General features: G+C 52.2%; 2 protein-coding genes across 2 annotated transcripts; one reads left to right on the forward strand and one right to left on the reverse strand.

Annotated features, from left to right (window-relative positions):
• The first annotated feature begins 317 nt into the window (after positions 1 to 317).
• On the forward strand, positions 318 to 7,369 carry ANKRD53 (ankyrin repeat domain 53). Its single transcript, XM_090280743.1, has 7 exons — positions 318 to 350; positions 979 to 1,118; positions 1,445 to 1,574; positions 1,874 to 2,073; positions 3,311 to 3,475; positions 3,910 to 4,030; positions 6,009 to 7,369. The coding sequence occupies exons 1-7, from the start codon at positions 318 to 320 to the stop codon at positions 6,711 to 6,713; spliced, it is 1,494 nt and encodes a 497-aa protein (XP_090136869.1). The 3' UTR covers positions 6,714 to 7,369.
• A 2,151-nt stretch (positions 7,370 to 9,520) lies between these two features.
• Positions 9,521 to 15,566, reverse strand: TEX261 (testis expressed 261). The gene is made up of 6 exons (XM_090281496.1): positions 15,376 to 15,566; positions 14,407 to 14,486; positions 13,104 to 13,257; positions 11,152 to 11,219; positions 10,313 to 10,415; positions 9,521 to 10,136 (listed from the first exon to the last, which is right to left on the reverse strand). The coding sequence occupies exons 1-6, from the start codon at positions 15,443 to 15,445 to the stop codon at positions 10,021 to 10,023; spliced, it is 591 nt and encodes a 196-aa protein (XP_090137622.1). The 5' UTR covers positions 15,446 to 15,566; the 3' UTR covers positions 9,521 to 10,020.
• Positions 15,567 to 17,026: the final 1,460 nt, after the last annotated feature.

Genomic DNA, 17,026 nt, shown 5'->3' on the forward strand with positions numbered 1-17,026 from the left:
AATGAACAGATAATTCCCAGAAGAGACAAACACTGATAATCAAATGTTTAACCCATGCTGGTAATCAAAGAGTCAATCAGAGCACCATTGCCACTACCAAATTAGCAAACATTTATTTAAAATTATAATCTCCAGTGCTGGTGGCAGTTGGAATAGTTCCTTTTAATAATAGCAAATTACTCATCTAGCTTCTTCTCAGTACTCGCAACCCTTGCCTCCTTGTGAAGTAGATACAGTTATCTCCATTTTGCTGATGCAGAAACTGAGAAACAGAAATCAGGTAACTTGCCCAAAGTATGTAACTTGTTACCCCGCGGATGTGCAGCACCTGCTTCACTGCAGGTGGATGTGTAAGTGAATATAAAACCTTGCTGGAGGGCAGTTTGGAAAACATCAACTTCTAAAAAAATGTTCATTCCCTTTCACCTAGTAATTATACTTCCAGGAATGCGTGCTAAGGAAACAACCAGACAGTAGCCGTTTTTGCTTTCTAGAGCACATGTGAAATGACAGCGCATCTATTCTGATGTGGGCTATGGTTGCGTCACAATGTACGTGTGGTATGTGGAATGTCAATGGAAGTTCGCTCATAATATAACGCCAGGTGAAAAGAGGTACAAACTGTCTGTATGATATATAATATATAGACCGTGATTTCTTGGCTGGTGGGATTGTGGTTTTTGCTTTCCTTGTTATCCTTTTCTGTGTTTTGGGTTTCGTTTTTTTTACAATCAGAACCTATTAATTTTATAGTCAGAACAAAAACTAAGGCCTTTCAGTCTGCTGTGTGTGCCTTTGATGCTGAGTTTCCAGGAGAGTGGGCCCAAGCAGTTGGGGTGGTAATGTTGGCAGAAGCCGCGTTATTCACAGGCGCCCGGGCTTGGTCCGCAACTGGCTCCTAGCGGCCTAGGAGGGGCCAGCCCCAGCCCCAGCCCCGCCCCCAGCCCCGCCGAGCCCCGCCCCCAGCACGAGTTCTAGCTGTCAGGCCAGACCCTAGGGGCACAGCAGTGCTTCTCAGTGGGCGCACAGCCTCGGCCAACAGCACGTTCATCTATGAAGCCGGCTGAGAAAGTCTCCTCCCAGTTCACCTGGAGTAACTCTGCGTCCAAACAGCCCAGGTGAGCCGGGGACTAGGTGGCCTGGCTACACAGTGGGAACCAATCCAGCATCTCCCTGGAAGGGCAGGGCCTGGAGCGAGTGGGTGGGGACCGTGGATGAGCCCGGAAGGCTGGGTTAGGGCCCGGGCTGACCTCCCGAGAGGGGCGTGGGTTCCTCGAGAACGTGCAGGGACAGCGGCTTGCTCGTTGCCCTGCCGGCAGGCCAGCACTGGCCCCTGCTGCATAAACGCCTCCTGCTTAAGTGACGGCCTCGCTCACGTGGGGCCGGGACCTACCACTGCTTCTTCCAATCACTCCTCCCTCCCCCACCCCCGTGTTGACTCTAGCGTGGTCGATGAGTGGGACCGGAGGGAGATTGGGAGCTCTTATGAGTTGTTCGCAGCTGCCTTGGGCAACCTGGAATGGTTGCGATTCTGCCTGAATCGGGACCGTAGGGAAATCCCCACCGATAACAAGGTAACCAAGGACCGAGACCCTCCCCTTCCACCAAGAGCTCCTCACATAGTGCTTACCTGGCAAAGAGCATCCAGAGGTGTCCTTTTCCGGGTACATCGTCCTAATTCACCTCCCCACCATGGGAGGGCCATTTGGGGGCATCAAGGAAGAGTGAGCACATATCAGAGTGGGAAAGGGGTGTGACTCTGAGGAGGGTCAAAGGGCAGGGGAACCCCAAAGAATTACTACCTAGGTTAGGTTTTGGACCCTGGGGTTCCCATCCTGCTCAGCCTCCTCTGGCCCTCCTCTGGCCCCCACAGGGTTTCACTGCAATCCACTTTGCAGCCCAGAGCGGCAAGCTTGAATGCCTGCGGGCCTTGGTGGAAGAGTACAAGTTTCCCGTGGACCTGCGCACCAACAATGGCCAGACACCACTGCACCTCGTTATCCACAGGGAAAACAAGACCATGGCCCTCCCCTGCATTCACTATCTGCTTAAGCACGGGGCGGCCCTCAACACGTGAGTCCAGCCTGCACCAGGAGAGTGGCTTGGAGGCTGGGCAGATAGGAACCCACCTCCATGACAGGCAGAGGGGCTGTGGGGTGACAAGAACTGGGTCCCACATAAAGCAGTCAGAGAGCCCACTAGTTAATACACTGGGCTCTGGGAGAGGACACACTTACTTCATGTCCCAGCTTTGCTATCTGCTGGCACACATCAAGACCTCAGGCAGGTCATTCAACCATATGCCTCAATGCTATCAGTACATTCTGAAACACTTGGGGAGCTTCAATAAGCCAATGCAGACATTGTAATTTTAACTAGTCTGGGGAGTCGCTGGGCTTTGGAAGGCTTAAAAGATCCACACGTGTTTCTAATTTGCAGCAAAGTTTGGGAGCTCCTTACTGCCTCAGTGTCTTCCACTGAAATTTGGGAGGATGACAGTGCCTGTCACATGAGACTGTTGTGATAATTGAGAAAGTGCATGGGGTGTGCATGGATGGCATGTAGGAGCCTGCATTCACTCAAAATGTTTGTCTAGTATGTACTATGTGCTAAGCATTATGCCAGAGGAGAGGGATGCAGCAGTGAACACACAGTAATGGCCCCTGCCCTTATGAAGCTGATATCCTAGTTCAGGAGCAGATAGAAATTAGCACAGTAAATGAATAAAATGACAGAGTGTGATAAATAGTTCCGGAGAGAATAAACAGGGTGGTGGTGCGGGGAATAAGGGCACAGGGAGAAGATCCATTTTGGAATGGGCACTTGCCCCTAAGGTGGTGATATTTAAAATACAACTTAAAAATGGTGAGCCAACCATGCAAAGAGCCAGAGGAAAGTATTCCAGGCAGAGGGAACATCGTGTGCGAAGGCCATGTGTTGGGAAAGAGTGGGGCAAGGTCAGAGCATGAGGTGGAGGACGGGCAGCGTACAGGGCACACAGGCTTATGGGCCATGACCAGGCATGGGGAAGGGGCAGGAGGGCTTGTTGACTTAACAGGATGAGGTTAATGGTCTCTGAGCCAACTGCTAGCTCTCCTTCTAGCTGCTATTCATTGTCCCATTCCCCCATAACCAGACTTTGACTGCTCATTAACACCCATTCTACAGCTGAGGGACAGAGAAGGGATGTGCCAGGGTCGCCCCATGGGTTGGTGGCAGAGCAAGCCTGGAAGCAGGTTTGCCTACCTATCTGATAGGTAGATGCCCTTTGTCCTTCCTTACCGCCCTCTCCCCGGGAGGGCTTCGGCAGTCAGACACACAATGGCTCCACACCCCTGCACCTGGCAGCCCGGGAAGGCCTGCTGAGCTGTGTGAAGGTCCTGGTGACAAACGGCGCCAATGTCCATGCCCGAGATGCCACGGGCTGCAAGCCCATCGACTATTGCAAAATATGGAACTACCGTGTCTGTGCTCGGTGAGGGTGTGAGAACCCCCTCCAGCCTGCCACCCCTCCCTTCTCCCAGCCCTGCCCCTACAGCCCTCACCCTAGGCAGAGCCATTCAGAGGAGGGTCTGGGAAGCCAGTGCTTAGTGGATAAGTACAGAATTGGCCCCTTCCCAGGATATTATCCCCAGGGACTCTCCACAGGTTTCACCCTGTTGGGTTAAGCACTGCCTCCTGCCCCTGGCTCCTCATCAGGAGATTAGTGATCACACCATCAGACACTTCCCTCTCTCACCTCACCTGAAGTAGTTAGCCAGAGGGGCCTTGAGAAGTTGGGGGTTGGTCACCTTGCTCATCTCATCTCTTGCAACCCCACCGCCACCCCCACCTAGTCTCAGCAGCAGCCAGTCTTCCCTGGTTGAAGCCCAGTCACTGGGGGATGACACACCCTCATCTTGGCACCAGGTTCTTGAAGGATGCCATGTGGAAATGGGACAAAAAGGACTTTGCCTGTGAGATGAGGAAGCTGAAGAAGCTCAAAGGCCAGTTGGCCCTCATGGAACAGGACTACCTGACTGAGTATCAAGTAAGGGGTAGGGCTGCCGGGGCACTGGGCATCAGCTGCTTATCCAGGCATGTGAAAAGACTCACATGTGTGGTTAGAGTGGCTAGAAGCAGTCCCATCCAGAAAGAGCCTCCCTCTTCCCCTCCTCTGACTAAAATTCTACCCTTAGAAGCCACTCCTTTGGGTTAAGTCTTGTCCTGTGTTAGAAAGCAAATGCAGCTTAAATTAGCAAGTATTTATGAAGCCCCTCCTAGTGCAGTGCCTCCTTCTGGTAAGGAGAATCTCTAATGAGACCCAGATCCTGCCTTATTGGGAAGTAAGTACACTGGTTAAAGAGACCCATCCTTCCAACAGACACTAAGCACACTCTCGCTGCTAGACCCTGAGGCTCCAAAGACCAGTGAGAGCTGGTCCTCTCACTCAAGGAGCTTAGAGTTTAGTAGGGGAGGTAGATTATATTCCCACAGAGAAGGGGGACCAGGGGGTAACAGAGGGATAATGCTTAAGAGGAGTCTTTAAAGATGGGCAGCAGTTGGCCATATGAAGAAGTAGGGAAGGGCTGACTAGCCAGAAGGAACAGACAGCCCTGGGTGAGGCACAGGGGAACACTGAAGTGCGGTGTATGCAAGTACAAATTCAGTACAGCCAGGGTGTCCGATGTGAGTTGAAGCTGACAAGCTAGAGATTTGGCAGGGGCCCTGACCAATGACAGACTTTGGCTGGGGAAGAAGAGAGTCACTAAAGGATTTTAAGCAGGTATAATTACATAGGTTGCAAGAACCAGAAAACTCCGAAAGAAGATGCTGGGAACCCTAGGGGAATCCTATGGGGATGGCTTTGGGGCTGGCAAATCCAGCACTCCAGCTCTGTTTCAGCTGCACTTCTCTAGTTTTCTCAGCTTTGCCCTCATCTGTTGTCAGTGCCACCCAGTCCTCAGTTACATACAGGGTAGGGCAAAAGTAGGTTTAGTTGTTCGTATGGAAAATAATACAATTATATAATAAAACAAGGATAAACTGTTGTTGCACACGCACACCTGTAAACCTACTTTTGCCCCACCCTGTATTTTTCCAGAGGAGGCGAAGCCCATCTATGTCCCTGTGGCTCTGAACTTCCCCAGGAAGCCCCTTGCAGATCTCCCCTCATCTCTTATTGGCCTCAGTTAGATCATATGTCCACTCTTGGTCCAACCCCTAGAGCTAAAGGAAAGCCATGTGCTGATTGACGTAGGTCTGGGGCAAAGCTGATGGAATTATTGAGAGGCTTAGCCTAATCAGAGCCTACCACCAGAGCTGGGTCAATCTCCAAACCACTTGATGGCTTAGCAACAGTCTGGTAAGTGAGACACTGAGACAGGGGATAGGGAGAGGACAGTTCTGTGACATGTCGAAGGTTCAGCTATAGTAGAGACAAGAACAAGACAGACCAAGTTATCACCACCCAGCCTAAAGAGCTATCCAACTGTTTCTCCCTACATGACTGCTCAAGGTCAACCCCTTCAAAGAAGCCTGCCCAGATTAGCTCCACCCAGCTCCAGGCCTCCCAAGCCTTTCTGCTTTCTCCTTCCAGGGTCCCAGAAGCAACCTGTACTTGTTTGCCTTTCCCTCCCATCAAACCAGACTCTTGGGGCAGGACATGTCTCCATTATCAAAATGGGTTCACTCCTGAAGACTCTGTAGGGCAGGGACTGAGTCTCCATTCTCAAGTTGAAGACATCACCTAGAGTGGAGGCTGGGTATCCATAAAACTGGAGGCCTCCTATGGGAGAGGCTCTCTCTGCCCCATCAGCCCAGGGACTCTGTTCGGGCAATAGTTGTCTCCTCTTCAGAACAAAGGCTCCCATTAGGCAAGGGATTCTCCTCAGATTCAGGACTCCCCTGTGGTGGGATGGTACCTGGCCAATCACACCTGAGATTTACGAGGGCTATAGCCACAGGATCTCCTTCTACAGAAGCAGGAGCAGCCCCCCTCAGCTATGTTATGCCTTCTGATGTTGCAGAAAGAGCACCAAATTCTGAGAGAAGCTGATTTCAAGAAGTGGCTCCAACGCAAGCTACTGCCCCAAGGCCAATTTTTGATCCACAACACTGAGCAAGAGCCTCAAGCCCCACCCTGGACCATCCCCCTCTCCAAGCCCTCCAAGCCCCCCAAGAGCTTCCATCCCTCCCCAGAGGTGCGCCTGCAACAGATACCGCAGCCCAAGCTGCAGCCCTTGGTGACACCCACACCCATCTACAAGCAGCCCACAGTCAGGCGGCCCAAGTTGTGGGATTGTAGCAACAACCCTTTCAGGTCCCCCACAGCCCACATTGGCTACCCACAGGGCATCCGCCTGGGTGTGCAGCCAGACCCCAGCCTGGAGTACAACTTCTGCAGATTCCTCAAGGTTACGTCTGATGGGCATGGTGGTGCGCGCTTGCAAACGGTGGCTGGCAAGCAGGTGACACCTGTGCCTCGGCTGCCTTTGGAGGTGATAGTCCGCGACCTGTACCCTCAGGTGCGGCCGTGCAGGATGAAGGTGCCTCAGGGCTTCCACTCTGTCAGCATGAAGGATGTGGCCCGGAAACGGTACTTGGGTGACAGCACCTTCTTGACCGACACTCTGGCCATGAACCTGCGTGAGACATTTGACAAAGCCTTCCTGGCAGCAGTGCGAGCTCATCAAGGACTCCCCATTCTGCCTTCCCTCCAACCCCCTCCATAAACTTATTTGGGTTGCTTCTCTGCCTGAGGCAGGCCAGTGAAGGCTGAGGTGTGGCCATTCATGTTATGGAGGGGGAACAAGGGGAGGAGTACCCACAGGCTTCCTGTTTCCAAGATCATCCCCTGACCCACAACAGAGGCCAAGATTCCAGATCTCCCTTCTCTCTACAAAGAAATCTCTTGGACATCCCCCAAGAGATTCAAATTAGGACAGGAGCCCAAAGCTCAGAGTCGAGGGTTAGTATCCCAGGCCCTAGCATTGTGAAAGTAACACTTGGGGACCCCTTTGCTGCCCCTCCCCCCAAATGGCCCAGCAGGGACATTTCAGGGTGAGACACCACTGGGGAATTCTGCCTCTTGTTCAGATTAAGCCCTACTGCAGGCTCTAAGCCTCATGCTTCATCCCCAGATCTAGAAAGGGGTGGAGGTAGCTAATGCATGACCCTGCCATGGGCTTCCCTGCCACTGTGGGATGCCACTGCGGCTTCTGCAGGTCACGGAGGCACAGGTGGCCTATCTGGGGGGAGACAGAGAGGACCCATGGCTTCAATTTGAGACTATGAAAGCACTTGTACTTCCTCCAGGAAGCTAGCCTCCATCTCCTGCTATCTGCTGTACAAATCACTACACATCAGTCATTAAACAATCATTTATTGAGTGCTTTCTATGTGCCAGGCACAAGCCAGGCACTATCAATACAAAAATTGAAGGACAGTCCTGCCCTCAAGGAGCTTACAGTCTAGTGTGGAGATAGACCAGTACACAGGCAAATAAGCCCAGAGTGATCTGTGTAGTATGTTGGAATGGGTAGGGGGAAGGGACATTCAAAGCTCCTTGGAAGAAGTGAAATCTTAAGTTGAGAACTAACAGAGAAGATGCCCAGGTGAACAGAAGAAAGAGGAATCAAAGTGGCATCTCTGGAGAGAGGAGGCTGGGACCCAGAGTGCAAGGTAGCAAGTGATGAGGTCAGAGAGGTGAGCAGGAAGCAGGATATCATGAGTCTCAGAGCCATGCAAAGGGGCCTGGATTTTGTCCTGAAGGTAGTGGGGAGCCATGGAAGGTTGAGGGCCAAGAAGTGACTTGATCAACTATGCATTTTAGAAAGACAACTCTGGCTGTGGGACAGAGAAGCAGGAGGAGGCTGTCACAAAACTCCAGGTCACAGTTGACGACAGTAGGAGTGGCTCTAAAATAATCAAGAGATGATAGGAAGGCAAACCTGACAGTTCTTAGAGACTGAATGTGTGGTTGTGGGGGTGACAGAAAGAAAGCAGGGATAGAAAGCAGATTTCTGGTCTGGCTCCTGAGTGATCTTGGGGCCACAGCAGGTACCCGGAAGAGGCAGGTTGGCAAAGGACAGCAACAAGTGCCACCTGGGCCAGGAAAGTCGTTTGTGCACCCAAAGGCAGCAGAACTGTGGTTCAGAAGCCCAGTAGGGATGTTGGGGCTAGAGGTCAACTCTCACGCAAAGAGTCAAAGACATCAGCATGGATGGGCTCCTTTTGGGAGCCCATGACAGGACCCTGAGAAACCCCACTGTGCACGGGGTAAGTGGAGGAGCCTGCATAAGACACCAGAAGGAGAAGCCACAGAGGTAGGAAGAGAACGAGCCGCAGAAGTGTGATTCAAGAAGCTGGGGGTAATCAGCCCTGTCAGGTGCTGCAGAGACCCAGTAACATATGAAAAGAGCTCACTAGATTTAGCACAAAAAGGCCACTGGCAACCCCCGGGAGAGCACAGGCAGTGGAGCAGATGCAGTGGGCAAAGCCGTGTCGTCAGGTAAGGAACAAAGAAGTGGACAGCAAAGAAGAGCAGGGCCAGCTGCTAGCCCAGACATGAGGATGATGTTGGCCCCCAGTGTCCTCTACCTGTTCCCCCTTGTCTGCATAGGATAAAAGGGCTTGGCAAACTCATTCCCATTGAGGGAAGACCAAAATGTGCTACTCCTCCCAGAAAAAGGGGAAGGCTGGCAGTGTGAAGCGATCAGGAACTGCCAAAGCCAAAGAAATGGAGGGCTATGGTGGGACTTGAGGCAGGATGTGGAGGAAGGATTTTCAAGCACAGGGGTCTTCCCAGGGGCTTAAAGGTACTACACATGTGCAGTCCATCTCTGCACCTGCTACCCTCACCTTGAGGTATAAGACATGGCCAGTAATGGCTCTCATGGGGACTTCATTCCAGTATGTACTACTGAGTATTTGCAAGGCACTGTAGTTGGAGTGCAAGGTTAACAAATGCTGGTTTGTGCCTGGGACCTGGCCTGCTTTCTTACAAGCCTGCAGTCACCTCCCCAGGAGCCGAGCACACAGAAAAGAGGGCCAGCCCTGTGTGCTATGAGAGTGACAAATGGCATCTTCCACCAGTCCCATTTCTTAAAAAACAAGCTATAGCCCAGGTTGCCTGGAAGCAAAGTTTTACTTTGTTTCTCCTTGATCCTGACATAGAATTCTGCCAGAAACCACTCCTTTTCTCCAGTGGCAGACTTATACATAGGCCATTGTAGATGCTGCTCTGAAAATCTAACCTAGTTGCACACTGTCCTCTCTCTGCCCCCAGCCTGACAGTCATGGAGCCTTGGGGAAAGGAGAGAAGAAAAGAGAGGGGCATAAGAAAAGCTGCCTACACCTGCCACTCGCATCCCCTGACCAGGTTCAGCTCCTCATCTCTGCCTTCTACCCACTAAGGTCCCTAAGAACAGACTTCAGAAAGGCAAGACCCAGCCCCAGAAAAGGAACCCCTAGAGGAGAAAGCCCACCCAATCCAGGGCAAAAGGGCAGCAGGAAGAAAGGAAGATGAACTTTCAGGATGTTAAGGCAACAGTGCCACCTAGAATCTTTATTCAAACAAGAAATCAGACTTGAACAGCATCACAGTTCAGCAGCAACAACTATTGCTCTTGGAAGTGCCCAGCCACGGCCCGCCCCATGGCCATCTGCCCAAAGAAGTTATCGCTGTCTGCTCTCCAGCTTCATGGCCCCTGCCCTGCCTGCGCCGACGGAGCCAGGACCTCCTGACCCAGCATGGAGGGGGGTGGGGAGGGCCACAGGGAGCTCAGCTTCTACACAACCAGGAGGACCGCAGGCTCTGCCACCCTCCCTGGTGCCCTCTGAAGTCACAGCCTCTAGCAGCATCAGATCTGAGCCAAGCTGAGCATCCCAAGGAAGGTGGGGACGGGGTCTCCAGGGAGAGTTGAAGGAAATCAGGCCAGGGCTGGGAGAAGGTACCTTCCAGGCTCACAGCCCCTACCTAGTACAGAGGCCCTGGGGCCTGACTCTCCTGATCTTGCTCCCACATCCCCCCGAAGGGGGTCAGTATATCTTCTGACGACTGGGTAGAATGGCCTCTTTGATGAAGGAGAAGACAACCAAGATTCCCAAGCGTTTGCCCCGTTTGCCTTTGGTGAAGTAATTGGAGACCACATCATCTGTGAAGACACAGGCAGGGAGATGAGTGTGCGTGCGTGTGAGAGAGAGAAAGTGAGCGTAGCTCTCCCCACCTAAAGCCCAAGGGCCTCCATCACTGGGCTGTGCTCCAGCTTCCCCAGCGACTCAGGCCTTCCTGGCGTCCTCCCACCATGACCCCTCACAAACCCCGTCTCACCTCCTGGCTGCATGGTAGAGGGCAGGACGTTCTCCCCAGCCGACAGTGACACAAAGAATGCAAACGGGATTATCCACAGACAGAAAGTGAAATAGGCCAGGACCTGGCAACAAGAGACACTGATTAGAGGGTGCCCCTGGAGGTGCCAAGAGTGGGCTGGGCATGGCCACCTTGTATCTTAGAGAAGTGGTCAAGAGTACACAGAAGACCCCACACCTGATCTCTGAAGGGGGCCAGGGCCTGGGAAGCAGAGACAGGACATCCTTAGACATGGAGAGTACAGTGGCAAAAGGGGGAGGCTGAAGATGACAGTGGCCACAGTACCCAAATCTTGGTTGCCAGGACAAGTAACTCCTCTGAATGGAAGGAGACTGACGGAGGGAAAAACCATGGCTGACCCACACTCCCCAAAGTGACCTTGCTCTTCCCCAAGGGTCCGGATTGGAGTGGTGAGGCATGGAGAAATCCTGGGAAGAGAGGGCCTTGGCAGGCTTCTGGGAGTAGCGGGAGCTCAGGGCTGTAGCCCGCCCCAGCCCCATAAAGTCTGCATTTGACAAGGCCACTCCACTGACCCTTCCTGATCCCAGGGTATTAAGCTGGGTCCTGGGAGACCCAAAGGACTCACTGGGGGAGAGCAGTGTCCTCCCCGTCTCAGGCCAAGGGATCCCTACTCCTCAGTCACACTGCTTTCTATAATCATCTATACTAAGTTTTTTAAAAGGTGTTATCCCTGTATGGACTCAGTTTCAAGTCATAGCTAGGTTCACAAAGCAAATCATGCAAGTCCCCTTTATTCCTTTTGGTTCTGCTGATAGGTTGATATACTAAATAGTTCTTACCTCTGAGAAGGGATAATATTCCTCTGCAAAAAACTGAAATGCTAGATAATGATTCACCACCACTAGTCCTGTTGAAGGAATAGAAGAGTCAGTTACTTTAGGGGAATAACATAAAGCTGGACTTTCAACCTTCAAAAGGCTCCTAGGAGTTGGGAGGCCTGAGTTTTAGTCCTAACGTTACGCCTGACTCAAGAGTATAGCTTTGGGCCAACTACACCACTCTCCAGGACTCAGTTTTCCCATGTGTTAGAATGGGAGAATTAGCCCCTACCTGCCCCTGCAGAGGGCATTTCTGAGTGAATTAGAAGGCAGGTCAGAAAGCTCTGGGAATATTATAAAAAGAGACTGCGGTGTCACATCCCCGAAGCATCATGACAACCTGGATTTCTAGTGGAAGTGAGTCCTGAAGAAAGCTCTCTTACGGCCAGTGGGTGGAAGATGTTATGGGTGTGCACACCACCTACTCCCAAGAGGTTCCCCTCCAAACTGAGCAGCAGGGAGAAGGGCTCCTCAAATAAAGAGCACTCCTCAAGAATAAAAGGGCACAGTTTGCTAGGCACTTTGGAGGTGTAGTCTTAGAGCTCATCAACATTCTTGGGGAGGGCGTCCTATCCTGCCCCAGGGTAAGACCCACTGGTCTGAACTGCTATGTTCTGGACCCCATGCATCTCCTTATTGTGCAGTCAAATTTATAGGATAGAGCAAGCGAGCAGATCCTGGGCATAGGCTGCTCAGAGACAGGCACCCCGCCTGATCCCATGGGGAGGTGCAGGGCAGGCACCAGAACAAAGCATCCCCCAAACTGAACACCCATCACATACGCCTCACAGCCAACTGCCACATCTCTTTTCTCCTCTCTTGCCTCTCTCTTGTAAGCGACCATGGTTCTACCATGCCTAAACACACCCTGGCACAAGCAGATACTGGAAGATAGGATGGTGCCTTAAACTGACAAAATCTTTCAGAAGAACTCTCTCAGGCATCTAAACAGCAGGTGAGGGGAGCCTGCTGCTGGGGGGATTGGGGTGCAGTGCCCTCTTCCCCCAAAAGATGCATAAGGGGCCTGGTCTCTAGGAAAGGGCTTCCCACACCAAACCTGAGTGAACAAATCCTTTTGCAAAATCACACTGAGGCACACAGAGAAAAGACCAGGTCTAGCTTTAACACCACCTTCCTTGTGGATAATGTTCTTCCCAGGTTCTCCCACAGAAATAGAAAAGGAGCTTCGTAAAACTCCCAATCCCATCTGATATCCTGACCAAAGGCTAGGATGACCAGTGATGATTAATGGAAGAAAAGGCAATCCTGGTAACCAAATACTTTCCAGACCTTTTCTGCGAATATCTATAAATATCTCTAAGTACATACTATGTGCCAACTGAGTCTCCTAAACATCATCTTTGAACAGATGGGGAGGCTAAGGCCCAGGAGGGAAATGACTCCCTAAGGTTAAAGAATGGTGGCAGGGCAAAGGCAGGAAGGCCAGGGTCCTCCAAACACATCTGTAGTATATCCCAAGGCAGCTGCCTGCAGGGAGCCCACAGTCCTATGAGACTCTAGTGTTAACCATGACATTGGGCTAGAAGACTCAAGGGGGAGCTGCCTGCCTGCCAAAGAAGGGCTTTGGGTTTTTCCTGAACAAGTAGTTTCTTAAGGACTCTTAACTACACAGCCAGCCCACCTCTTCTCTCCCTCCAAACCTTCATACTTACCTCTCTGTGAAAGCCCTCCCTGAGTATCCCACCCCCATCCCCTCCTCCCACCATACTCTAGTCACTTGAGCCAAAGTGTGCTCTAGTCTCATCACATGTGAGGACCCGCCCTCCCAATCAGCCTGGCTTCCTGGAGAACCTCAGGAGTTTGCTTCTTTTCTATATAACCCTTCAGTGCCATGGGCTGAGCTAGGCATATGCAACCATCTCAGCTGCCTCCTCAACTCTGCCCCCTCTCACCGCACGACAGGATGAAGTTAGGCGAGGTCAGCATGATGAAGGGGAAGGTCTGGAGGAGGCCAAAGTAGACGAGGTTGGTGAAGAGGCCCACGCCAATCATGCAGGTAGGGAAGCGCTCAAAAACGTAGAGGCCAATCAGCACAGCTGTGGAGAACTGAAACAACCAGAGGCACACAGTGCAGGAAACCTCTTCCAGGCAGTCTTCCTGGACTCATTAACCCCCAGCCCACTTGGGGTAACACTAGATTCACGCTTCAGTCTCAATCGTTTCAGTCACAGGTCTGATTTCTCCAACTAGTCTCTCAGCAAAGGCTAGCATCTTTCAATGCCACTCTTAAAATATTTGACCCACAGTAAGAAAAAGTTTACTCTGTAACCTCAACACACATGCATATATATGATCTAGTTCAAATTTCAATTCTAGTCTTTTCTATTCCATTTTTATGCTGATCATGACCTAATGAACTGATAACACAACCCAATTATGAATCATACCTGAAGTTTGAAAATGCTGTCCTGAAGGACTTACAGTTGTCAGTGCTAAACAAATGGCAATTACTTAAATGAAGGTCAAATCCCTGTACCAACAGCCATAAGCTAAACCTCTGAACCCAGAGCTGAGAGTCGCCACTTGTCTCCACCACTAACTCTCTACCTCGGGCCAAGGCCAGAGTAGAAGTTGCTGCTGACACCTGGTAACCTGAGAGGTACTGGACTCCTGTCCAAATGTGCTCCCACCGTACCCCCAGCCTTTCCTGCCGCTGGCAGAAATCTATCCACCAGCAGTCACTCCTGTGGCTCTGGCATCAATGGCAAGGATTGTGTCTTCAGAGAGAGAAGCCTTCCATGAGGCCTGGGCCAGGGAAGGTGTCTCCCTCTTAGGGTGAGTCACTCGATCCAATGAGAAAGAGGGTAATGAATAAGTACTCAGAACTGTCCCCAGGGCTCCTCTCACTTCTAAATGCTGCAAGCAGAGCAAGGGGCTAAAGACAGTGGAAGATAGTCAAGCAAAGGCAAGCCATGGTTCTATCAACAGAGAATGTACCTTCAGCTGTCACCTTAAGGAACTGAGAATGAGGTCTGCAGTAAAGCAATGCCACTTGGGGAAGGAGGCAAAGAAAGGCCAGGGTCCAGGAGAGCAGACCCAGAGAACAAGGCACAGAGCAGGGAGGGAGGGGGTGGTACCCTCAGGAAACAGCAGGGACAGAGGTCTCGTCATCCATGCCACACACTCCCCACTTCTTTCTTTTAAGGCAGGGCAAAATGGTGATGAGGGTGAACCCTGGGGGAAGTGGCCACTTACCCAGATCATGTATTTTATGATCCTGCTGGTGGCCACTGTGTATTCTTCTATCAGTTCTGCCAGGTAATAGAGTCCCGCCGCTGGGGGCACAATAAGAGAAGCAAGCAGAAAGAACATTAGTTGGGGTCACTCCCATGATCATGGTTATCCCTTTCTCTGCAGCTGGGTCCCCATCACCCCTCATGGACTCCAGAAGGCAAGGAACAAACCAAATAACCCATGTGTTGCCCTCCAAAGTCTGAAAGTAAAACTTTATCAGGGCAACTAAGCAGAGATTTCATAAAAGTGGAAACTTACACCTGACACCTCAGCACTCTTCTAATCTCTGACCCCCGGTAAATGGGAATTTCATTCACTCATTTAATAAATATCCGTTGGGCACTTAAAATGGGCCAGGTGCTGGGCTGAGTGCTGAGAACAGACAATGCTCCTTCTCTGACCCCGGTGGGGGTCGGGGGGTGAGGTAAGGGGGAGAGGAGGAAGGGGAATCAGACGATTTCAGTGTGACAAGTAATATTTTAGGGAAAGTAGGGACACTGCTGGACCATCCCCACACGGAGGACTTCCCGGAGGAGGTGAGATCCTAACAGAGATCAACAGTAAGAACTAGCCGGAAGGGGAAAGTCTGTCAAAGTCTGAGCTACGAAGTTGGAAGGGCCTCAGGCCAAAGGGCGGCGGTAGTTGTCCGGGGAAAGTTCGGCGCGGTCGGCAGCGTGCCGACGCGCGGAACTTAAGAGCCACTCGCCGGCACTGCTGGGGTGGACTTTGTGACACCTGGAAGGACCCGTGGTCAGGCTGGGCTGCTGGGGTCAGCAGGAGGGGAAATAGCAGGCGGGACAGGATGGCGTGTGCAAAGGCCGGGAGCACCGAACAGGGTCTCTGGGTCGCTCCGGCGCCGCGCGGTGCGGCCCCCAGCGAGCCAAGATGCCGAGGTGAAAGCCCGTGCGGGCCGGGGTCGCGCATTCTCACCGACGGCCAGCGTGATGAAGGACACCTGGATGAAGAGCGACAGCCAGCTCAGCACGTACATGAACCACATGGCGCCCCCGTCCCGCCCGGCCCGGCCGCCGTCCGCCGGGACGGGCCTGCGCGCTCGGGCTCCGGCTACACAGAGCCACCGCCACCGCTGCCGCGTCCCCGCCCCGCCGACGGCCGGACCGCCGTTCGCCGCCGCGGAGAGGAGCCAGGCCCGAGCGCCGCTCCGGCCGGGTCTAGAATGGCGCCGCCTGCCGGCTGGGAGGGCCAACCGCTGCTGTCCCTTGAGGCGCGTGCTCGCAGATCCTCTGGCTCCCGGGGCTGCTCTGAGGGGCTGGTCCGCGATGCGTCCCGAGGGAGGCAGGGCGGTCCAGAGCGGCGAAGATGAGGCGCCAGGACAGGGGCCCCTCCCTGTGCATTCCTGCGCCAACCTGGAGTGGTGTGCAGGGGAGGGGAGGGCCTCTCGACCCCTCCGCAGCAACATCGGGCCAGAAGCCTCCAGGCAGGTTTAATACAGGGCTTTCTCTTGCCCTGCAGCTAACAGGGACAGAACATGTTCAGCGCCTAACATGTACCAGGCACTGTACTAAAGTCTCGGCGGTATGTTCTTGGTGGATACTGATTCGATGATGTGGATACTGATTTCATGGGTGGGGAAGCTGGGGCCAAGGAAGATTACCGTGGCATGGGAAGTGGCACAGGAAGGAGTTGGGGCGCCTTTGATCAGTCATCCTCAAGCCTAACTATCCCTCTGGCTGAGTTCATTTGGGGTACAGTCTTCACCTCTGTATCGCCTACAAGTCGCCCAGTGCAGGGCACGCAAGGCGCCCACTATGAGTTACAGAAGGGGCACAAGGAGCCTGGAAGCCCTTGGCAAGAAGTCCCCCATCTAGTGACCGAGACAGGCAAGCAAAAATATGGTATGTATAACGGGAGTCTGGTATGCTTCTCATCTCAGAATAATACATTTCATGCATAACAATAAATACACATTCCTCAAAAAATTAAACACAGAATTACCATATGATCCAGCAATTCCCTGGCTCCTGACACAGGGCTTCTAAAACCCTTATAGTTTCCTCAGTGATGGAGGTGAGATAAGAGTGTCTTATGCAGCACACCTAAAACCCTTGAAATTTCCTGGATGATAGGAGCATCTTTTGTTCCAACGAAGTAACTGTTAATGGACTCCTGGATAGCTTCAGGATGGGGCCTGGTCACCAGAACGACCAAGCCATGATAAGAAGCTTGGAACTTTCAATCTCATTTCCCATCCTCCAGGGAGGAACAAGGGGCTGGAGACTGAGTTAAGAATCATGCCTGTGTGATGTAGCCGCCATATAAATCCCTAAAGTATGAGGTTCAGAGGCCTTGGTTCGTGAATGCATATACATGATGGGAGAGTGGCACACCCCAACTCCACGGGAACAGAAGCTCCTGTGCTCAGGATCCTCCCGTACCTTGCACTATGTATCTCTTCATCTGTTCAACTTCATCTTTTATCATCTCCTTTAATAAACTGGTAAATGAGAGTAAGTGTTTCTGAGTTTTGTAGATACCTAGCAAATTATTGAACCTCAGGACGGTGTGTGGGAATCTGATTTGTAGCCAAGTCAGACAGGAATGTGGCTACCTCGGGGACTCA

Source organism: Furipterus horrens, unplaced genomic scaffold (assembly GCF_987537825.1).
Source record: "Furipterus horrens unplaced genomic scaffold, mFurHor1.1.pri manual_scaffold_6, whole genome shotgun sequence".
In the NCBI taxonomy this organism is placed as follows: domain Eukaryota; kingdom Metazoa; phylum Chordata; class Mammalia; order Chiroptera; family Furipteridae; genus Furipterus; species Furipterus horrens.